Source organism: Cinclus cinclus, chromosome Z (assembly GCF_963662255.1).
Source record: "Cinclus cinclus chromosome Z, bCinCin1.1, whole genome shotgun sequence".
NCBI lineage: Eukaryota > Metazoa > Chordata > Aves > Passeriformes > Cinclidae > Cinclus > Cinclus cinclus.
Genome location: NC_085084.1, coordinates 51018121 through 51042410, shown reverse-complemented (window position 1 = coordinate 51042410; position 24290 = coordinate 51018121). Strand labels below are relative to the sequence as shown.

Sequence of the window (24290 nt, the reverse complement as noted above, 5' to 3'; positions counted from 1 at the left end):
TGGGGACACTTCTAGGCACACACAGAAAGGCTTTTATGCTTAAAACATTTAACACTTTTGTATGCTGCAAAGACATTAAGAAGAAAGGAAATACCAAATGACACTTTTGAAAAACATGTTTACTGCATATGGGAACAAGAGAGTAGGTCATGGAAAAAAGATCTATCTTTTTATTTGTGGAAATTGAACTTTCTTCTTCACTCCAGCTGTTCTCTTGAGGAGTAACTTCTGTCTAGAAACTACTTACTCAGCATCAAATAGCTATTTGTATATTCCTGCTGCCATCTCTTAAAACAAGCTATATGACTGTTCCGCCTATGATGTTAAGACCAAGTCTCCTTGGCTGAAAAACCAAGGTTTTTCAAAATGTTATCAGATTTTTACTGCATTTGGTTTCCCTGCATCATGAGGTAGGGAAAACACATTCTGTCTGGGCATGATGTTTGTGTAAGGAATCTTTGCAAGGAGATGCTTTATGTAGAAATTTAATGGCAATCCTGAAATGCTTCATGTGATATGGAAAGAATTTAATTCTCTTCAAACAGGACACATCACTAGGCTAAAAAGTCTGTTCCTTTTATGCACAGCTTTTTTTTCCAAATCCTTGCCATAAAACCAATATGGAGATGTGTTTTTAAGGAAAGAAACCATGTGTCTTAAAATTAATTTTTTATATTCCTGTTAACTTTCTGTCTCCCTTCCTCCATTATTAGATTTTTTGGTTATGTGATTTCAAGCCTGTGTTGGCCAGCAGACATTAAGCCTGGTAAATCACATCTCTGAGATGTGTGCTTAGCTGTAAGCCCGCACTCCTGTGCTATTCCCCTCAGTTAAAGAGTAAATCCTGTCTGCCTGTGAGTGCTGCACTAGCCACTCTTACTTCTCACTAGCAGGTGAACTTATTTGCACAGTTCTGGATGATGTTTATATAGTGTGACTATGTTTGCTAGGGAGGAGAGGAAGGTTTGTGTGGAGGCAGCGGGGGAAGCAAATTCATCTTCATTGCAAGCGAGTAATGGGGAAAAGTGTCAGTGTTTTTGTCTGCACTCTCAAGCCAGGCAAAGAGGAAGCAGAATCCATGCCATCTTCACACCTCTCAGATTTTATAAATTTGACAGAGACCCTGGCTTGCAAACAGGTCCTACCTCACCAGAACTGACTTGCTGGCATCATCTAACAGAGCAACTCACACCAAAGCTCCTGGCTGCTTTAGGGATGAGGAGAGCTGTACTGGAGGAGCAAGCATTGTGCCACAAGGGTCAACCAAACAGATACACAGCTGGTAGGGGAGTTAGCTTTACAATTTCTTCAGGTCAAAAATTACGTTTGGAAATGCTTTTGAAGAAAAAAGATTATTCCAGCCAGCCTGTTCAATTTTGTGCATCCTTTTGCATTTTGCCACCTTTCCTACCCAGACCTCCCAAAATGTCACTTGGAGAAGATGTGACAGCCTTACCCTCCTTACGGTCAGCTCCTGTGAGTCTCTGAGGGAGCAGGTCATATGGCCTCTAGATTCACCTGTGTACTTGTAACCAGCCCCACAACTCTATAAGAATAGGCTGATTCAGAGGATTCATTATTTTCAAGCACTGATTTCAAGCATTGAGGCTACAGTATTACTCTAATCCCCAGGCTGAGGTAAACAACAGAAAGCTACTGACTAGCTAACTCTACATAGGATAAAAATTCAAACCACTGTGTTTCTGTAGCGCACCTTAATCCTGTTTTTCATTGAAACCTCTTCACATGGAAGCAACTTATTTTTGTGATGCAAAGGTTGCCTTTTTAGGCTGAGTGTTATAACCTGGTTTTACTGTTCTCAAGGAATCCAAATCTGCATATTCAGGGACAATATAATCTGGTTTTTCAGGGTAACAATTTTTTACAATTTATTTTTCTTCCAGGGAGAGTGCATAGAACATCTCTCATTTTCTGTTAAAGAAACCTAGCCTTTATCCTTTATCACATCCTTCCTTCTCATTCTGAACCAGCCTCTTTCCAGCAGCATGGGAAATTCTCAGGTTTTGCTTCAAAGGCAGTGAAAAAATGAACTAAGTATCAAAGACATACCCAGTTATTAAATTAGTCATGTTTCTACAGTATCTGTGTGTCCTAATCCACTGCTCTCAGTTTCATTGCTGGATGAGACCCACAAACCCATTGAATACGTTACTACAGTGATAAAGAGGAATTACTGCTAGATGGGCTGGGAGATTTCACTTTATTTAAATGTTAGTCCTCACCAAGTCTCTCATAACGGAAGTTGTGATGATAGTTTCTGACATTTTCTAGGAATTTAATGGTTGCAGAAATACTGAACTGTGGGAAACTGGTAGTGAGGGGAAGATGTGCCCTATTTTTATTTTAAAAAAGGAAACCAACAAAAAACAAGTAGAAAAAAGAGGAAGAAAAGTGTTTAGTATCTTGAACTACTTCTAATGATCAGTAGTCCTGTCCAACATAAATCCTTTTAAATTACAAATGAGTAGCTCTGACAGGATTTAATACTTGCCACAAGGACACCACTGTGAGTTCTATGGCAGAAGAATTTTAAATTATTCATATATTATTATCACAAGAAAAAGTCTGTTATAGCCAATGCAAGTTTTTCCCAAAAAGTGGAGACTGGAATAGCCTACAACTCAATCCAAAGAGACTTGAAAAGAAAGTATATTAATTGCTTAAAGAGAGAGCAACATTTTGAAAAACAGTTGAAGTCAAATAGGCTTTATTACTTTGTCAAAGAAAGGCTTTCTGTTTTATATAAATATGTCTGTCAAGATACTTCCTTTCTGGGAATTGTAGCACACAATACTCCAGTTAAATCCAGAGGAAGTTGTGCAGGTTCTGGTCTACCAAGATAAGAAACTTAAGGAATGGCATAGACAGTAAGAGTTACAGTGAGTATATGTGTTGGTAGCTGGTGTGCAGGGGCCAGATCTGTTATTTGAAATCTCAGTAGTTAATCTCCTGAGTGTGGATTTTGACTTTGCAAATGCACTTCCATGCTTTAACATTTATTTTTTTAGAAGGGAGTGTTAATTGTGTTTACTTTCATGTATTTAAAAGCAGGTGATGTTATTTGCTTAGAACACTGAATTCCTCATTGATGAAGGTAAAATGTTTTTAGGACTCTGACTGAGCACTTGAGCTCAACAAAGTTGGTCTTAGAAAATGTACTAACCTTCCAGCCTTTTGTGTAGAAAAGAGAGGCAGGATATTAACTTCCCTGTGCTCATCTGCTCATCACTTGCCATTGCTTCTTCCTCAGCTCCACTGAAATTAAACCAAAGAGCTATCAGTACACATGAGATGGGATTTTCAATTCTGAAGTCATACAGAGAGAAAAAGAATTAATTCAGTGAACAGCTGATGAAGAGCCTGGATGGTGTTGGGAAGCATGGTGGGGTTGGCAGTGTGTGGCTGCAGAGGGGTGGTCCCACAGCAGCACTGGTTTGCAAGGCTGAGTTGTAGCACTGGGATGGGTGAAGGCTGAGAAGAAAGATTGTCTTCACATTTCCCGTTAGATGATTGCTCCTCTGGGAACTCTTAGCACTGAAAAAGCCCTTGTGCCTTCCTGAGGATATCATGATGTCAATAGAAGTGTGGGAAATGATGGTACAAATTACTCATACCTGCCTATATGAGGATTAGAAGATTTTTGAATATTGAAAAGCAATCACCTTGTTGGAAAGTATCAATTGCAATCTTACTTGCTTTGTTCATATTGTTTTCCTTTGCAGTAAATTTCTGAAGCAAAGTAAATTCATTCTGTCAGTTAAAACTGAAAACTGACACTTGCTTTCACCATTTGGTCTCTATCTTTGTCACCCTCACTTCTTGATCTTTCCCCTGATTGCCTTCTGGAAGAACCCAGTGTTCCTCCACGACTGGGAGGGGGAGAACAGATTAGGGCTAGCCCTAACAAGGGGCAGACTGAACTGGAAGGGCTGAAGACCAGCAGGATGCAGCAGTCTGTGGGCACTGTCTTCCCAAGAGCAGTTCCTGCTCCGTTTTCATGCCCACAGCCCCAGCTTTGGTCTGCCTGCTCCACCACAGCCACCCCCATAATTTCACCAGGGCTGCTCTGAAGAACAAGCAACAAAGGCTAATCCTGGGTGATTATTTGGAGAGTTATTTTCCACAGGCTTTTGTCCTGTTTTGCTTTGGGATTTTCTTCTGGTTTGGGTTTGCATTTTTTATTTCCCCAATATAAAATTTAAGCCAGAGATGATGGATCAAGCCAAACCTGTGGACAAAGTGCTTTGAACAGCTGTAGTTGATAGTTGACTGAGCTTTGTGAATATTTTTTTCCAAAATAAAGTCTGGAATAAGCATTCTTCAGTTCTGCTGTAGCGGTTCTTAAATTTCATGTGGAAGACAAGGCTTTTGACTCCAGTCCCATAAATCTACATCAGAAAACTAACTCTGCATAGGTGAAAACTTGCCATTTTTAGTGTCCCCAAAGATGCAGTGTAGCTAAGTCCAGCACAACAGAGATAAACAAGGTGCTGTGAGACTAGCCATGAGAACAGCCATGGCTGTGAGTGGGACCTGTGCTGCACAGCACTAGTATGTGAGTCTTGTGGAAAAATTTATGAAGCTTCTTGGCTTGTGATCAATCCCTTCTTGGAAGGATTTTGTTTCATCAATGCTAAGTTTTCCATGGGGATTTGAAATTTCACATTTACTGTTTTATTTATTTCCATTTGAAAATAACGTGAGAATTTGCCTCATCTAACTTCTAGAAAAATACTACCTGGAAGCAATACTAGAGGGTTTCAGCTAGCCAGGGCCATAATACACAGCTCCCCTGGTTAAAAAGTGGCAATGAAACACATATTACTCCAAAATGTTACAAGGGCAAGATGAAGAGAAATTATCTGCTGAATCTCCATCTTTCTTACCTTACACTTAAGAATCCTTACCTTTCTTTAAAGTGAAAATAAAAGGCATATTGGCTTGCCATTTTCTTTTTCCTTTTTATTTGTTCTGTAGCTATGACTAGTCCAGGGTCCCCATATTTAAATGTCTTCTAGATATTGTCTCAATACAAACAATTTCTGTTGCCTCACAGCTGGACATAAAGTAATTGAAACCAAATGTTGCTTTATTAACCCCCCTCCTTCATCCCTGAGATCTTGTTTTTTTTCAAGAATAGTTAATTTGTGTTTCAGTTCCCTTCTGTGGACCAATAGCACTTTATTGCTAAGCATGCTGATAAAGAGCTGAAACACTGTCTTGCCAAAATACATGTACATTCACCTAAAATTCTTACATTTGTCTCTAATTTCACTTTGCCCTCTAGTGCCCATTCTGTTTTTCTCCCACACTGCAAAATACTGCATTGACTGAAATACATCAAAACACATTTTTACTTGACAAGGAGATTTAAAAGGACAGCTATGAATTAAAAAGAAAACTTAATGATATGAAAGTTTCTGAACAATTAGTGGGCTATAAATTAACTTATTCCCATTGCAGACAAGTTAGGCAATAAAAACTGGAACCCCTCACAGGAATACAGCTGAAAGTTATTTCATGCTATTTCCAAATTCTGGTAAAAGTAAGACCATTTCAATAACAGTTTTCTGCATTGCAAAACCCACCCTAGGATATCAGAACCAGAATGGTAAGTAGGCTGAATACAATTTTGTTGTACAGGTTTGAAGAAGTACAAAAACAAACAAGCAATAGAAATTAGACTGGAAACAGTCAAACAGTGGCAGGGTGAGTCCATTTCAAATGCTGCTAGTTATGAAAAAAAGAAATATATATTTTGTTGTAACATTTATGGCAAGGTGTCTGATAATTTCCTCTGGTTTTTGGTCTTTTTTGTTGTTGTTGTTCTGATCATGGTGAAGTTGCTAGTTGTTTTTATTTTTGGTATTTCAGCTTCATCCATGAAATCCATGTCTGCCATCTCTTCTTTACCTTGCATTCATGAGTTGTAGAGAGCATGGGCGCCCTGCAAAAGAGACCTGTGTCATAGATACAATACCTGAGACCCCGTGCACCAGCACCGCTGTTCAACCAGTCCGTTTTTATCTCCTCTTTCTATGATACTTTTTGGAATGGCTGGAGCTCAGAAAAAGCTTTAAACTTGTTCTTTACCTGATGCTTAAACCAATCTAGCAATTTCAACCCTCCAGGACTAACACCACCCTCTTTTGGGATCCACAGATATGCTCTCTCCTCTGCTTCTTCATGCCAGACCCAGAAACCTGTGCCAAATGTACATCAGAGCATCCACAGATAGATTTTTTTTTTCTGTTTTAGAAGTCGTTGGGGTTTTACCGAATTTTTAACTCTGTTCTTTGGGTGAAAGAGGCTTGATGTAGCTCTGTTGCCCTCATAGCAAGTGATTAGGGAAAACCCACTGTTTGAAATGGAATTACCCAGGGGCAGTTTCCCAAGGGTAAAATCCAGGCCCAGTTTTATTGCAAGCTATTTTAAGGAATTTGGTTGTATTGTAATTATTACTGAAGGCTGTGTGGTTTGGAGGGGAAATTAATTGGAGGGCTATACATCTGTGTGGCTCAATTTGTGAGCAAAGGGAAAGAGGCATATTTCATGAAGCAATAAAGCACAGTACTGGGTGGTGATGATTGAGGTTGCAGTAGCCAGGATTAATATACTCATGAGCAAGTAGAATGTGCCACAGGCAGATGTGGCTTTAGGGTACTTTTACATAGAAAACTTACTTCAGATAATCTTGTGAAAAAAGTTGAAGTGAATTGGAAATACTGCAGGAAGGAGTAAACCATTTGCCCCCAAACTGTTAGAGGCAATATATTTCAATTAAAAGTAACACTGTCCAATTGGGAAGTTACTTCAGAAGTCATAACTACTGTGAAAAAATGTACTATATAGATGAATCTTTCTAGAATTATTTTGCATCTTTGAACAAAGCAGATGCTAGAATTACTTGAATGTAAACAAAAAAATTACTTGTTTGAAAGAGAGGATACAAACTTTCAAAGAAAATGCATACTCTCAGCCTAAGTCAGGATGACATAAATAAGCAATGCACTACTTTATCTTCAATGCAGTCTGAATCAGTACAAATCTAGCAATTCCTGTAGGGTGTGGGATGGGTAGTTCATTCACAAATATTTGATTCTCTACTTGTAGGTGAAATAGAGATGGAAAGTAGCTGCATGTTTTCTCTGCAGAAAACACCATAAGATGTCACTATCTGTCAAAGGCTGCAATATCTTTCTAGGGAGTAACCCTCACTGAAAATTCTTATAGATTAATTTATAGCTAGAGTGGGCAGCTTGCTTACCAAGGAAAAATATTTAATTACATTGAATAATGCATTACATTTGCAAAATTAAATTTCAGAAGCATAATTATTTAAATACAATAAAAATTAACTAGAGCACTGCCACAAAATAGATCGTAGAATAAATAATAAATGTTATTTATAATGTTTGTTTATAAATACTATAAATTATGTGAGGTTAAAATCTTTGTACCTTAGTTTTTAAGTTTCCTTGTCACCTTGTCAATCAGTTGGAGACATTTCCTCATTTCTGCACGACTGATCTCCCAAGAGCACAGGTCATGTTGTTTGTCTTTAAGAAAACAGTCTATTTTTTGGAAGTACTTTTTCAATTTCAGCCTGCTGACTTCTTTACTCCAATGGCGTTGGGTGTGCTTTTTGATTACACATTCCTCCAATTGCTCAATTTGCAGATAAAGTCCATTTTGGAGCTGATCCAGAGCTGTTCCATCCCAAGCAGCTAGAGTCAGATTTTTGCTAAAGATATAGAAGATATGTTGGAAGATCTGTTCAATGGCAACTCCAACAGTCTCTTTCTGCCTGGGCTGAAGAACCTGCATAGGAAATCTGAAGGACATTTTCTCTCTTTGACATTGTTGAGGAAATTCTTTTCCCATTTTATCCAAGAGTCGCAGGCTGTTCTCAATCACTTTCCTTTGCTGTAAAGGGAGGTGGTGGCACTGAAGGCTGGAGGTGATGGTGGTGCTTGACAGTATGAGGCCAATCTGTATCACGACCAAAGCATTCATGGTAAGCACAGGCTCTAATGTTCCTTCTTTCCTGTGTATAAATTCTGAGTGCTATGCTGGGTGCTTTGAAGTTATTTGTGGACTCCCATTTCTCCAAAATCTTGACATTTAATTATTCTGTAGGAGAAGTTTTCTTTCATCATTTGTTGGTTTTTAAGGTTTTCCCCCCTGTGTATGCTTTTGACAACACTTTCATTTTCTGCTTTATGACTTCATAGTCTTTTTTTTTGTTTTGTTTTGCTGCTTTCTTTTAATTTCAGCTGGATATTAGAGTATAATATATATATATGTAAGTTTATTTATTCTCTCTACTCCTAAAATTCCATTGGATGTGTAATGAGAATTCAAAATAAAGTGTTACAGAAACACTTCTTTTCTTAATATTCTAGCAGTGGAAGAACATGCTGAAATAAAGTAATATTTTCAATGATGTGTCAGGGACATACTGAATACTACTGCCATCTTGTCTCCTATAGTATGATTTATACTTCCAAGCTTCCATTAAGCTTTCTCTACCTATGTTTTTCAGGAAAAGTGTTTTATTTCTCCTCACTTTTATTTCTTATTTCTTATCAAGAAATATCATTAATACATGTGTGTGTGTGTGTGTGTGTGTGTGTGTGTGTGTAATTAAAATGTGCATTAATATATGGGTTTTGATACATAAACACTGCTAATTAAATGAAGCCTTGATCTCACTTAGACACCATAAATGCCTTGCAAATACAAACACACTGACAGGGGAATAATTGAGGTACTTGGATGAAATACTTTTTTCCCCTTATATGAGTAACTGACCGATAATTAATATCAATGCCAATTGATATATTCAGGTCTGAATTCGAACAATAACTGGGAAGAGAATGAATAGAGATGACAAAAAGTACAGTTCAGCCATTTGCTTTCCTATGCCATTTAATAGAGGTTGTTATGACTATCACAGTACTTTGGGGTATAAGGCCCCTGTTTTTGACTGTGTTTTGGTGAAAGCTAGTCTTAAACTGCCATTTTGTTGTCCCCCCTGTCTCCTGGCAATAGTCTGTAAGTCATTCTGTCTGAATGAAGAGGTCAGATAAACTAGTTTTTTAGTTTGAGACCTGGCTGAGTATTTTTTGTATAAAAAGTATAGAAGACTGGCAGAAAATAAATCCCCTTGGCTCCCAGCTGGTCCTCAGAGAACAGATTTGCTAGGTGTAGCTGGGCTTAATTTCTAATTAGAACCAACTTGTGACTGATTCTAAGTCCAGTCACGTTCAATGAGATTCCCAGAGGCACCAATGGTGTGGGTTACAGCATAAGTCTGGTGTCATTTGTGATCACAGGGTCACAAATAATGCAGTTTAATGATTCAACACAGTCTGGTCAACCTGACTAAGAACTTTCAAGAACCCAGATTCACCAATAGTTCAGTTTATTGGGGCATCGAGTTATAACTTATCGTTAGATTTCCAGAGATAGGTTCACTGGACATTAAAAAAGCATACAGTGCTATGTGCAAGTGTTCTCAGGTTCACTCTGACAGAATTGGGGGTCAAATCTTGCCAAAGAGGTGTCCCTTCTTTGGGGAGGAGGGAGGACCAAGCCCATTGTCTTGTCTGCAAGGTGCTTGTGTTGTCATCCTCTGCCATGAAGGATTCCAAATACCAGTTTACACATATGGGAGAAGGGAATGTGAGACTGCAGCCAAACACCATTACTGCCAGCAGGAATGCAGACAGGGAGCCGCCGGTTCACGTGTTAATGAAGGATACAGAGAGAAATTGCAAAACCTCAGTGGTCTTGTGCAAGGGTGGAACACAACACAACAGGGACTCCTTGGTGCAACTCCCTTTTTCACCTGGCCAATTGCAGCAGTAAGGGTCAACTACAATCCTCCTGATGACCTGTCACCCCGTCAGGAAGCCATCCTGCCCACAGACATCCATCCCTTCATGACATACCTCATGGCTCTAGGCCTAGCTCCTACAGTATTTTTGTTCTGTTGTTGCACCCACTCTATATGGTTGGCTTCATTCCCAGTCTGGTAGTCACTCCGAGAAGATTAATTATACTGTTTTAGAGCTTACTTTAGGTTCAGCATGTAAGTATTTGGGAGGCTTAAAAAATGTTGCTTTAGCAAACTTGGACAGGATGTACTGTCAGTGTAAGGAAAACTGTATCCCCTATCACCTATGACAACAAAGAGTAACAACAATCAGAGTGGTATACAAGAAGTGTAACATGAGATGAAATCTTTTCACTTACTGGGAACATTTATTAGTTTGGAAAACTGGTCTGAAGTGCCAGATCAGAAATCAGTAAAAAACTTATGTACTTTGAGAAAATTATTCCCTAGTGCTGCAACAATTTCCATAAATTATACACAAGTATTTTTCCAAAACTGTAATCATTATATGAGTTTAATCATTCTAGTGATTTAAACAGATAAGCTTTGTCATATTTATTATATCTCCCAGACACACAAGTTCTTACTTTCCTCTTGCAAAATAGTTTTGTCCAGGTTTCCTTCTTAGTGAAGAGCTGAGGACACCATACTGAATGTCACAGAGGAAAAAAAGAGAAGATGGTCTCTTCCCTATTTCTTAAGAATATTGGGTAGGTCCAGGAATCTTATTCTGTTTATATGTTGTCTACACTTTCTTGCAGAACAGTTACATTTGACTTACTCCACCAGGGTTTGGTTTCTGTTTGGTTTTGTTTGTGTGTGTGTTTGTCTAGTAACAGTAAATTGTTCCTCCACGGAACCAGCCAGTTTCTTGATTATTGCACTAAGCAAATCATAGTAGTGACATTGCGTGATTCAATACTCAATCTATACTAATCAGCTACCTTTACTGCTACATTCAGGAACAAACAATTGATTAAAAGTAATGACTGGAAGTACTAACTGAGTGATGCGAAACTGCAGCACAGATTACTGCTTATTTCTCTGCTTGTGGGTGAAGCACAGACCAACCACTCTAAGCTGGAAGGAAATGAGGAAAAGAGTTGACAAAACACAGCTCTGTTCCCAAGTAGACCTAACAGATCATTATTTTGGAAAGGTTATCTAGTCTTCAATTCACAAAAAAAGATTTGCTCCTAAAAGATCGTCTAGCTATGTATGTGTTCATTACAGGAAGACTCAAGCTAAACATAGGCACAATTTTGTCTTTCTAACATGTTTAAAATGCTGTAAATTACTTCTCTACTGGAAAGTTTTCATTATAACACAGTAGAGGAATTAAATTAGTATTTGCTATCCATGGCTTCGTCTCAGGAACCAAGGCAAACAGAAAGGCTGAATTCATCTGTGTATAGGATGGCAAGTGGAGTATTGAGACAGAACATTCCTACAAAATGGTCATCTTTTGACGTCTTATAACTACCCTCTGTTGAACCATTTAGTCTACACTAGATATCATTTTATTTTCTCCATTCAGTCAAAACACTAATTTTAAAAAGTCAGTGTGTAACAAAGGAGTTTGAGTAGGTTTGGCTTGGCACAAGACAGCTTCCTCCCCATCTAGCTTGACACTGCACATGTTAAAAGAAAATATTTTTCTTTGCTGTGCTTTTCATACAGCTGTATGTGCCAGTCTTCTCTCTTATAGGTGATAGAGTGGCTTGGGTTGGAAGGTACCTTGTAAGTTCAGTGAGGAGTGCCTGAGGGAACTGGGAATGTTTCGCCGGGAGAAAAGGAGGCTCAGGGGTGACCTTATTGCTCTCTACCACTGCCTGAAAGGAGGTTGTAACTGGGGAGGGGTGGGAGGGGGGGGTGGTGGTGTTCACCCCTTCTAGGGATGGGACAAGAGGATACAGCCTCAGGTTAAGGTTGGATATCAGAAGAATTTCTTCATGGAAAGGGTTGTTAAGCATTAGAATGAGCTGCTCAGGGAAGTGGTAAAATCATCATCCCTGGAGGTGTTTAAGAAATAACTGGATGACAATCTTGGTGCCATTGTCTAGTTGACAAGGTGGTGTTTGGTCAAAGGTTGGACTTGATGATCTCAGAGGTCTTTTCCAGTGTAACTGATTCTATTATCATGTGATCATCTAGTTCCAACCCTCCTTGCCTTGGGCGGGAACACCTTCCACTTAACTGGGTTGCTAAAATTATCCTACTTCAACCTAAAGTCATTGCCCTTTATCCTACCACTACATATCCTTGTCAGAAGTCCCTTCCCAGTTTCTGTATAGGTACAGGAGAGTACTGTAAGGTGACTCCAAACTCTTCTCCAAGCTGACCAACCATAAGCTGCCTCAGCCTATTGTTACAAGAGAGTTACGAGAGTCCATCCCCCACATCATCTTCATGGCCTCCTCTGGACAGTCTCCAGCAGGTCCGTGTCCTTCCTGTGCTGGGACCCCAGAACTGGATGCAGCACTGCAAGTTGGATCTCACAGAGCAGAGCAGAGGGGCAGAATCCCCTCCCTCCCCTGCTGCCTTGGTTGCAGCCCAGGACACAACTGGCTTTCTGAGCTGCGAGTGCAGTTACTTCATGTTCAAGTTTTCAGCCAGGAGAACCTACAAGTCCTCCTGTGCAGGGATACTCTCAGTGAGTTTTTACTTCCCACTCTGTACTCATGTCTGGGATTGCCCTGGTCCATGTGCAGCCCCTTTCACTTGGACTTGTTGAACTACATGGCTTCTTGTGGGCCCACTTCTTAAGTTTGTCCAGCTTCCTGTGGATGGCATCCCATCCTTTTACTTTTGTGTCACATGCAGCACCCAATTTCATGTCATCTGCAAACTTGCTGAGCAGCACTTGATCCTCACAGTGTCATTTATAAAGATCCTGTCTTACAGCTCAGGGGGGTGAGCACACAGAGGGCAACTGCTCTTACTGTTCCAGACTGAGGCAGAAAAAGCATTCAGTAGCTCAGCCTTTGCCTCATCACTTGTCACAGTGCTTCCCCACGAATCCAATAAAGTTCTGCCTCTTCATCCTGGTTGAGGTGGATGATCCCTGAGTGCGCAGGGGCTGGGAAGTGGGTGAGGGAGCTGCAACCCTGCCACACCAGGTCCTGTCCACCCATCCTGATGCCCACGGCCCCAGGCTGCGGTGGGAGCCAGACGGCTCCAGTGGCAGCAGTGCTGCAGCATGGACTGAGCTCTAACAGCTTCTCTAGGAGAGACCCCTCAGCTCTGTTACACAGCATTTAAATCCATATATTTCATGTGCTCTGTGTATCTATATCACATATTTGTATTATACTGGTATCTTCTTTATCAGAGATCTGGCAAGGGATCAAATGCCCCCTCAGTCAGTTTGTGGGTGATACCAAGTTGGGCAGGAGTGTTGATCTTCTCAAGGATAGAAAGGCTCTGCAGAGGGCTCTGGACAGACTGGATTGATTGGCCAAGGCTAATGGTGTGAGGTTTAACATGACGAAGTGCCAGGGCCTGCCTGTGTGAATGCCCCTCATTCTGGGTCACGACAACCAAGCAGTGCCACGGGCTGATGCCAGAGTGGCTGGAAAACTGCTCCTCAGAAAAAGACCTGGGGGTGCTGGTCTGCAGCACTGAACATGAGCCAGCAGTGTGCCCAGATGGCCAAGAAGGCCAGTGGCACCCTGGCCTGTATCAGCAACAGTGTGGCCAGCAGGACCAGGGCAGGGATTGTCCCCCTGTACTCAACATTGGTGAGGCCACACCTTGAGTGCTGTTTCCATTTCTGAGCCCCTCACTGCAGGACAGACATTGAGGAGTGTCCAGAGAAAGGTGAGGAAGCTGGGGAAGGGTCTGGAGCACAAGTCCTGTGAGGAGCACCTTGGGGTTAGTCTGGAGAAAAGGAGGCTCAGGGGCTCTCTGCAAGGAGATGGTACTGAGGTGGGGGTCAGGCTCTTCTCCCTGGTAATGAGTGACAGGACAAGAGGGAATGGGCTCAAGTTGCACCAGGGGAGGTTTAGACTGAGTGCTAGGAGAAATCTGTTCATAGAAAGGGGCTGCCAGGCATTAGAACTGCCCAAGGGAAGTGACTGAGTCACCATCTTTGTGGGAATTTAAAAGATGCGCAGATGTGGTAGGGATATGGCTCAGTGGTGGATTTGGCACTGTTCAGTTATGGCTGGACTTGATGGTCTTGGTCTTTTCCAGCCTGAAAATTATTCTAATTTGAGCAGCACAAGTTTACTCATCCCATTGCTTCAACAAGAAAATTCTACCTTTTTCAAGAGAGTGTTACAGAATCATGGACTTCCTGAGTTGAAGGGAGCCACAAAGAACAGTGAGTCCAGATACTGGACCTGCACAGAATCATCCCCAAGAGTGACACCATGTGTCTGAAAGCATTGTCCCAATGCTTCTTGAACTCTGTCAGCCTGGTGCTATGACCACTGCCCTGTGGAGCCTGTCAGTTCTGAACCACCCTCCCAATGAAAAACATTCTCCTAATATGGAATATAATGGTTAAGGTTGGAAAGCACTTTATTTTCAGAGGACCATTAGAAAACCATTTTTCATACTGTATGATCAAAAGAGATTTTTCTGTATGACACTTTCAGGAATTTTATTGTGAAAGGCTAAAGACCAGAAATGGTGAGGCAAAACTTAATATTCTAAAAGGTATCCCTTGCAGAAATTCTGTAGTTTTGCACCAGTTTCAAATCACAGCAGATTTTAAAATTATGTTCAGAACAGTGTGAAACACATCAATAGTGATGCTTCCCAGTTACTTGAACAGAAGAAGAGACCCTGAACTGAAACAGTATATTCAAGAAGTCAGCAATTCTAGACTAATACTGTTGAAAAGAAAAATTAGTTACACAAGGTTTGTCTAGAATATATACTTTATTATTTGCAGTCTGTGTAAATTTTAATATGTGACCGAATTTTCTACACCATTTTCTCTGTTTAAGCACATCCTGGTCTTTTCCAACCACCCAGTCAATTGCACCTTTAATATATACAGTCAGTATTTATGAATATTGCATATGCACCTATGAACTTAGAAAAATAACATGCAAGGAAAATTGTTACCATGAAACTGATAAAAAATAAAGATAGGTAAAACAGTCAATCCCCTTTTTAGTGTGTTATGGCTTTGCGCCAAGTATCAGATGTCGAAACAATTTCAGATGCTTCTTGTTAAAGGCACTTACTGTTCTTCAAATACACTTTCACATTTAGTTTCTATTGCATTAGGAAGCGTATCTCTGGGATCATACTTTCATAACACAGAAGAGAACAGTCCAAAAAGGCAGCATTAATAAAAAGGGAAGAGGAGGACTTACATTAAAATATGAAAATGCCAAGAATTAACACAAACTGTAAGGATTTGGTCCTTATAAAACAGGCAACAGCATTCAGGCAATAGTGATTTCTTTTCATAGACGCTGACAAAGTAATATCCCCAAAAAATGAACTCTTCCAGTTCCAGTGTATAGATATGTCTGAGTTGAGTAGCGTACCCTCTAACACCACCCCCGGTAAAAATACAGCTTTTCAAGACTAACTACTGTTCCATTTTGGCTGCGAAGGAAGAAACCTCAGAAGAGTGTTGGACATGGACATGCTAGCAAGCCTACAACTCAGTGTCCCTGTATCTGGAAGGCTGTCCATAATAGCCCTTCTTAGAGTGGTCTGCCAGCTGCCTGCGGTACTCCTCCTCCTCCTCCTCCACATCACTGCCGTAACTGACACGGTTCTCCAGGTAAGGTCTGACAGGAGGTTTCTGGGGTTCCGGAGGCCTGGAGCTAAAACAGCAGAACATGGAAAGAGAAAGAGATCACATCTACTCCCATTATGAAAAACTGAAAAATAGTTGTGCTTAATATCTGCTTTATGGCCACATACAACTTAGAAAGGCAGATGGAACAAATGAAACCCCTTCTAGTCCATAAAAAACCTGCATGACTATGGTAAACCTATCTGGAGAGGCATCCTATCTCCATCAAGCTGTGGGATGATGCTCAGATTTGATGTACACAACCTACCTGGAAAAATGCCAAATTTAAAATTTTAAACATCCCCGCACACAGACATTAATAGCCTTACACTACACTATGTTCCCTGAGCAGAGAGGTTTTCAGCCTTGCTACTAACCCCAGCTGACATCTCCCTTAAGTAGTTTTGCACAGGATTTTTTCTATGCCTCCTTCTTCTTGCATCCTCTGTCTTCTGTCTCAAAGTCTAAAGATTTCTTACGTGGCATTTCTTACATTGGTAGCCTTTTCACTCAGATTGGTAGCCTTTTCACTCAAGGCTCTCACTAAGGCTCTTAGCCTTAGAAGTGGGCAGAGACAACCCATATATTTGCTTTTTATGCACTCTGGTGCTACACATTTGACATGACATTAAGTGGACACAGAAAAATAGAATTTGTCAAGGCAGGGTGTCTCCTCAGTTTCAAACCCTGTGATTTTTGTAAACCCATGCTCCAGAAAAACAAGATGGTATTCTCCTTACATCTTTCTCCCAGGATTTAAATACTCACTTGTAGGCCAACCATTAACACTCTTGTAAAAAGCCAACAACACTGATTTCTATATGTAAGCAACACTCTGCAAATGTGGTGAAAGATTAATTTGCATTACTTTTATAAGGCTTTCAATGCTATATTAAAAAGAATGCTTTTCTGAACCTGCCAAGAAATCCAGAAAATACCAGTTTTGCATCTTTGCATTTTTGATTTTACTGTGACATCAAAGCATTTGACTCACTAGCAAAAAAAAAGTTCTATTTCTATTTGCTGTTGCTAGGATGCCAGAAAAAATTAGGAGTCCTGAAGAGCAGAAAACAAAATCCATAATGCAGTGGTTTAGCTCTTGTGTAGGTGTCAAGTCCTAGAAATGTGCAGTGTGTACAGATGACACAGTGGTCAACCCATCCAGAACTTACTGAATTTTAATGAAAGACTATTACTTCCATGATATTTGATGGGTCACCTGTATCAAATTTCATCCTTAGTTTACCTAGCCACACTACATATCTGTAAAGAATAAGCATTTAAGTAATTAAGTGTTGTTAGGATAGACTAGCAGTCATCAAGTATCTAGCACAGGTAGAATGGACATCAGGGGACATGAATGCAGGCCAGCTTCTGTAATACTGATTGGGCAAAAAACTGGCTTTGCAAGTATTTCACTGAAAGAATATAGCGTTTCCTCCTCAATGACTCAAATACTATAAATGATCTTACTATAAATGAACTAAAAGCAAAATAATCCTGGAATGAGTTCACTGAATAGTTTGCTAAAGTTCAGCCCCACCTTTATGATAATCTTCGAGGCGCCACAACAAAATGATATATCAAGGCAGGATGACTTGTATGCACAAAAACTGGGAAGATTAGTTTTCCTCCTGACAGTGAAGTCAGGAATCAGGACAGAATTCTTGGAACTGGATACACCTTACCTCATCGGCTGGGGCCAGTTCTGTTCAGACTTCTGTGTTTTGACAGGGACAGCATAAATATCTGGATGCTTCTGGGCTATTTCAAGCTTTAAAAGAAAGTAGAAGAAAATAATTGTTCTTTTTACTTCTTCCATTAGGGATCCTATATTAGGATCTAGGATCTAGCAGGTCACTGCTACATCTGAAACAATTAAAGCATGAATTGGTAACATCTTATATTGATATTCCTACAAAAATAAAACCTTTTTCTAGAGTAGCAGCTAAAATTCTCACACTTGAGAACAATGGATTGCCAAAAGCAACAGGATCAGGTTTTTATAGTTACAATAGGAAACCTTAAAATATGACCTCTTTTTATACACAAATACACACGAGTGAGAGTGTATTTCTGCGTGTGGCTTCCCAAACTTCTCCCTCCAAAAGCAACACACCACAAAGGGCATGATTTTAGTTTTCTGGACTCTGCCCATTCTACAGGTCACAAATTACAAGAGGGAGAAAGGCATCTCTTCATACCCTGGCATTTTGGGCCTCTTGTAGCTCTTGCATTCTTTGCATCCTTGCCTTGTGATCCATCTCCTCAAATATTTTTACTTTCCTCAGTACTGATTTTGGAGTATTTTCTTGTTCGCTTCCTTCCTCTTCCAACTTTGCTTCCTCCTCCTCCTCCTCCTCTGCAGGCAGGACTGCTGGCTGAGAGTTTCTCAGAATGGGACGCCCAAAGGCAGGTTTCACAGAAACAGGTGGTGGCGCTGCTTTAGCTGATACATTTGAAGTCTCACTGCTGATAGCAACATTACTTGATCTGGAGTCATAGTTCTTAGGGAAGTCATATGGATCCTCTTTGTTTTGTAACCTTCCCTACAAGTATAAAACCCACAAAGATTACATCAGCAACTGCATAATTTTAGTTTCAAAAGAAGGCTTTAACCTGAAAGTAATCACTTAGCCTATGTTTTATCATGGTCAATCTTCATATGAATGTAACACTTCAAAGATATTTGAACTGCTGCAACATTTTGGGCATATGGTCATAGACTACACATCAGCCTATAGAAGACCAGGACATTTAGACTTTTTAGACATTTGTTTGTCCTATTAGTTAAGGATTACTGGTGCTTTGTGTGTTAGAGTACAGCACAGAGAACACTGATGTCTCAAATAATATTACACTACTGCTTAATGTAGAGTATCATGACCCAGAATTTAGAAGTGCACACGCCCAATTCTGTTTTATATTCAGCTTCTGTTTTCCCTGTGCATGTCCTCCTCTGCCTTATCTTCATTGTCAAGGCACACTTGGGCTGTATTTTGAATATTTTGCGCATACGACAGAAAGGTCTTCAGGGTCAGGTGAATTCAGGTATTTCTAAAATAGAACTTAGTGTCCAAACACTGTAATTTCTTTCCTCTTGCATCATTCCTGAGCAATGTTTGAACAAACAGTTAACATAAATTTCTAGTGATGGACAGGTGGTAGATTCTGATTTTGTGCTTCACAGTAATCACAGTAAAAACATCAGATATGTTTTTCCTGGTGATTAGCCTACTTTTAATCTTGCTGAGTGAGAAAAGTGCCTCTCAGTTTGCGAGTAGATACAAAAGGAATTTACTTTCTTATTCCATATGGAAATTATGCATCAGAGATTACATGTATTTGAGAAGAACTGTTACCCAGTAAGTCTCTGCTTGATCCTGCAACACTTTCTGTCATTTATTCTGTCTACACTTCAAATGTTTTCTAGTCTCTAACAATGTCTATTGCTCTTTCCAATCTGCCACCCTGGAGAGTTCTCCAGAAAGAGGATGTCTGTATTCAGACTTGCTTCTATAAATTTACCTTAGGTGGTTCAGGCTTGAATGCTGGAGGTGGACTTGGTTCTCTAAGGATCTCCCTGCTACCAGCTTTTCTTAACTGAGCCCTTGGTTCTGGGGTAAACTTTTTTAAACTCTGTGAAAGAAAGTAAGAGATAAAATCACTGTGGTAGCCAGTAATTCAATCATTTTTCCTCTCTCAAGATTACAATTTTGGGAACAGCAACCAGGAGTCAAAAGACTGCCAGCAACCTGACTACAATCACTGGAAATGTGATTGAGAAGTTCAAGGTCATGAGACATCATCAAGAAATCTATAAATTTAGGCAGAAAAGCAGAGCTATTATTTTTCTCTTCACAGTGAAGCTCTAAAACACTACTAGAAGCAAGGTAAAGCTGCTGTTAAAAAAACCCAAAACAAAACAAACAAAACAAAACAAAACAAAAACATTATATTTAAGCCATACATAAAGGGTTTTCAGAAAGCCCAAAGTTCAGTCTTACTGAAAAATACAATCATCTCACCTCCTCGTGATGCACAGGTTCAGAGGATCGGCTAACAGATGAAATCCTTGGTTCCTCCAAAGGCTCATCAAGTTCATTGTCAGTGTATGCTCCACCTTCTCCATCTGTATCCTCTAGGTCGCTGATCAGCCGACTGTCACAGCTCAAATAGTCAGCACCCATGGCAGTAAGGTAAGACATACGATCATCTGCATCATCTTCCATGCCATCCATCTAGAGAACAGTCAGTAAGAATTCAGGAACAAAGATTAAATAAATAAGAATTCAAGTCCAGTTAGGACTCAACATCAGGCCAAACAAGCCCTTAGGAGTGACTTAGTGGAACTGAAAGAAACTAATGAAGAATCACAATGAAAAGTCCTGTAAAAATTTATACCTCAACATCATTCTCCCCTAGCCCAGCATTAGTGATGAAAGCTCCAACGTGTTACAGAGAGTAATACTTTATTTTTTGTTACAGACATACATCAACTAACAATTTGTTTAGCCTATTGACCACTGGCAATGAAAATTTGAATGATTTTTGCTGGCAAGAGATACTTTGAAACATCTGTACAGCTTTAGAGAGTACAGAGTGACTGCTTACCTTTCCTTCTGATACCCATACTGCTTCTCCTTGCTGCTGCTGAATTGTATCCTTCAGGCTACCATACCAGCTGTCGTTGGCTGAATTCAAATTAATGGTTGCTGTAAAAATTGAAGGAAAAGGTATATATATGCACAGGAAATGCAATGCAATCCTTTATCCATTCTTTACTGTTTAACACCTTTTGGTTTAGGTGTGTGAGAATGTTAAACAACCACTTCATTTAGATCATTGACAGAAGCACGGTATTTTTGTTTTATTTCTGGTCCATTTCCAAGCTTATTAAATCACTTATATTTTAATGGCAGTATACCAGCTCACAATTTCTTCTCCATTAGAATTTGGCAGAACAATGAACTTTGAAAGAAGTCAAGGAAGGCATTACTCATGATCATACCTTCATACTCTTTTAGTTCCAGCCTGTATGAGTTAATATGCAGAGCAGTAAGTAGATGTCTCAAGACTTACAGAGTCCCAACACTACTCTCTTAGTAAGCAGGTTAAACATTCTTCCTTACCTGTAAAGAGGTGGGAACAAGTTTTCTTCAGTTTGTTTGCTTGCTCATAAAGTTTTCTTGAGCTCTTGTTTGATGTAGAACATAGCCTTTGTCTCATGGTCTTCACACCCTGCTTACTGTCTGGGTTAAAGAAGACCACAATTGGAAACCACTGGGTGTAATTTAGCAGGTCCACTGCTTTAGGAGTGACATCCAACAGAGCATGTTTATCCTGTTAACAAGAAAGGACAGTCAATGTGGTGCATGTGGGAGCAAGTGGAGGTGACTGGAGCATGGGATCCTAAAAAAATAGGATATTTGTCCAAATAAGAGCACAACTTGTGGAATGTTTTCCCACAGTCATACCGTATTTAGAATGTTAAAAGCAAGTGGAGCACTGCATGATCATAAAGCCTCTGGCAAATTCAGAAAGCATATAGTAGAACAGATTCTCCTATGTCCAAATTTAGAATGGGCTTGAGAAGGACAACATAATTTCTTATATCAAGTTCAAAACCATAAAAATTACCAAAAATTGCTGCTGAACATTTTCAAAACAGGTTTATCATTAAGCTTATTACAGAAATAGATGCACTGAAAATTTGAGTACTCTCAAAGTTCTAGGAGCAAACAAATCAAACACCATGCCTTTGAGCATAAGCAATTTTCAGAGGAATGCCCTACCTGCTCAATGATTTGCCTCACAGTGTTCAAGCGCACTACCCCAGTTGACTTCTCCGAACCTGCATCTCTGGGCTCTGTCTCTGCAAAAACAACATTTTAGCTTATCTAAAGTGTCTAGGCAGCTGTGATTATTAAGTTACCCATTCTCTCAGTTAAGGATGAAAAAGACACTAAGAGGAAAACTTACTTGCTGTCTGGTACAGGTGAGGCAAATCATTTGACAACTTTTCCATAGCGACATCTGCAATAGGGCCAAATATCACCACAGGTCTCTTAAAACCAGCTGAAAGAAAAATATGTGGGGACAAGAGAAATCTAATAAGACTGGTTTTATATATAAAAGACAACACACTCAGTTACTATGCAAAGTTAAGAATTAAGTTGAAGTTATTAAAAATATATTTTAAAAAAATATTTCTCAGAGGTTTGTGCAACAGCATGATAGAGAAAACTACTTTTACCAGCTGAGAAAGTAAGAAACTGCTTTCTTTTCAACAGCTTTCTTACTCCTTCTAGTGGAATTGTATTTAGAATATTCTACATCTGAAAATGTACAGATCTTCCTTTATCTTTCCATCCATCAAAACTCCACGAACATTGAGACGGTAGGTTTTGTGTGAATAAAGACATAAATTATAAACCTACTGCAACGCAGCTAGAAGAAGCAAAGATATGTAAAACTGTTACTGCTTATGTTGAAGCAAATGAAAACAGTCTTCAGAGTCAATGGGGGAATGCCATTACCCCAAGTGTTCATCCTAAGGCATTTGGGATCTCTTTGAAAATACTCTTTACTGTTTCTTTTGTTCCAGAATACTGTCATGTGCTACTACTCAGAAAATCAGCATGATCTGCTCATCACTAGAAACATAGCTAGTTTACAGTCATGGAGATAGACCACATGAGGCATGATTATATTTAGACTATTGAAAATACTTGGGTTCTATTTGCTCTGATATTTATGAAGACTGAGATTGATCTTAGGCATATGGGTTGTGCTTTCAGAGCTAGCCAAGAAGAATCTGAGGAAACAAGGAAAGCCCTGCTGTTTCATTCCCTTTTTCATTTCAAACCTTAAAACTGGCAGGTGCTATTTGGAGGCAAGAGAGAACAACAGCAGTTTAAAAGGGTAAAAAAGGTTTCTTGTAGAGTAATTAGTAGCATCCAGAAATCTCCATTCTGAGAAAAATGTCAACCCTTCGTGTTTTTCTAATTTAACCTTGTTAGAAGTTGTTAGAAATCACTTTCTTAGCTGACCAAACATTTGGATGCTAAAGCAGCCATCAATAAATGGGCAGCTAGCTCAAATAAGTCTCACCTACCTTCACGCAACTGGACGCGCTCATAGGCTGGGAATTTTGTGCTCACAGATACAATAGCTGTCAGATCTTCACGGCTCTTCCTCAGATTCTTCTTTGCTCCAGATCGCTGGCCACGTGTTCTCCAGAAATCTGCCCTATCACCTGAGCCATCTTTTTGGGCATTTTGAACACTGGCCATCTGTTCAGCTCTGACAGAGAAAGCAGGGAGTTCAGAACTAGTCAGAGCGCAAGGATGCTTTCACTGATGAAGAGTGGATTCTGAATTTGCAACAGACAATTTGCCAGATAGATAGGAAGGAGTGGAGGTAAAAGCAGACAAGTTCAGGTGCCTTTGCCAACGAGGAGCAAACACATTGTCAGAAAAATGTGCTCCAACCTGCCACAGCTACAAGTTGCTGGGCAGGAATGAGGTCTTAAATTGGTCACTTACATAAGTGTAAACAAAAGAATGCAAATGCAAAGAGGTGGTGAGAGAGGACAGCTCAGAACTGAAGACTTAAGAAATTACTGTCACTATTCTCTTCTCCATTAGGCCTCAAAAGTTAAGTCACTACAGCATGGAAACAAAGGTTGGTTTGGTCAGATCAATTAATAGAGAGGAGAAAATGTACTCACAAGGAAACAGACAGGGGAGTCACACAGGAAGCGTATTTTGTAACTTGTGTGTATCATGTAACTGTGAGCTCTTTCTTCCATTATGTAATCACAACCACACTAAAGAACTCAAAAGCTACAATCTAAAATTTCAGCTACAGTCTGGTTGTGGTTTTAGAGTTTACGTTCTTTTCTTCTGATTAATTTTAATACTTTTATGCATGCACACATTTGAACAATTATTATTTCCTCCCATGAATTTTGATTAGGAAATCATATTTAAGCAAAAATGTTGCTGTGGCTCACTCAATATTTCACATAAAAATACAGAGTACAGCTACAACAATAACAACAACAACAAAAACAAACAAACAAACCAAAAATAAATACTTGAAGAATACTTGTATATCCACAAGGATATACATAAGAAATTCAAGCACTGAATTATTTTAAAATATTAATCATCAGAGTATTCTTGCACAAAGTCATGAGCTTCCTATGGTGAAGGACTTTTGTTTGCTTAGTTTTTTTGTTTGGTTGGGGTCTTTTGTTTGTTTTGATTTGATTTGGTGAGGGTAGACAGACAAAGAAGAAGGTGGGGAGAAGGTGGGGAAAAAAAGCAAAAACCAAACAAAAACAGGACCCACCCCCCATTTTCTGGAAGAGGAACTGAAGCAGCTACTGCTCAAAGCTTGATTGATTGCTGAGACAGAAGCTCTAGGTTTGTGATGCAAATAATAGCCTGATATGTAGATAATATCACCCTCTCTCACTGTCTCCTTGCATAAAGCCATGGTTCTAAAATATGCAGATTTTATAGGCACAATTCTTGTAAAAGTGAAGACAAATCAATTTATTCATTCTTGCAGAGGGGAATAAAAAGGAAGAAAGGT

At 39.7% G+C, this 24290-nt stretch overlaps 2 protein-coding genes across 2 annotated transcripts in view; both read right to left on the bottom strand.

Annotated features, from left to right (window-relative positions):
• Positions 1-7482: 7482 nt before the first annotated feature.
• Positions 7483-8424, bottom strand: LOC134056841 (interferon omega-1-like). The gene has a single exon (XM_062513736.1). It carries the CDS (start codon positions 8035-8037, stop codon positions 7483-7485), a length of 555 nt encoding a protein of 184 aa, XP_062369720.1. The 5' UTR covers positions 8038-8424.
• A 6423-nt stretch (positions 8425-14847) lies between these two features.
• TJP2 (tight junction protein 2) overlaps positions 14848-24290 on the bottom strand; it is a 28208-nt gene continuing 18765 nt past the window's right edge. The window contains exons 16-25 of the mRNA XM_062514066.1: positions 22804-22991; positions 21669-21764; positions 21482-21561; positions 20819-21029; positions 20301-20401; positions 19715-19927; positions 19215-19325; positions 17891-18235; positions 17375-17460; positions 14848-15714 (exon numbers count right to left, since the gene is read on the bottom strand). Of these exons, the coding sequence (XP_062370050.1) occupies positions 15543-15714; positions 17375-17460; positions 17891-18235; positions 19215-19325; positions 19715-19927; positions 20301-20401; positions 20819-21029; positions 21482-21561; positions 21669-21764; positions 22804-22991 (1603 nt within the window). The 3' untranslated portion in view covers positions 14848-15542. The remainder of the gene's footprint in view (positions 15715-17374; positions 17461-17890; positions 18236-19214; positions 19326-19714; positions 19928-20300; positions 20402-20818; positions 21030-21481; positions 21562-21668; positions 21765-22803; positions 22992-24290) is intronic.

Coding starts and splice junctions, on each gene's coding strand:
- LOC134056841 (XM_062513736.1), bottom strand. CDS start 8,037: ATGAATGCTTTGGTCGTGATACAGATTGGCCTCATACTGTCAAGCACC.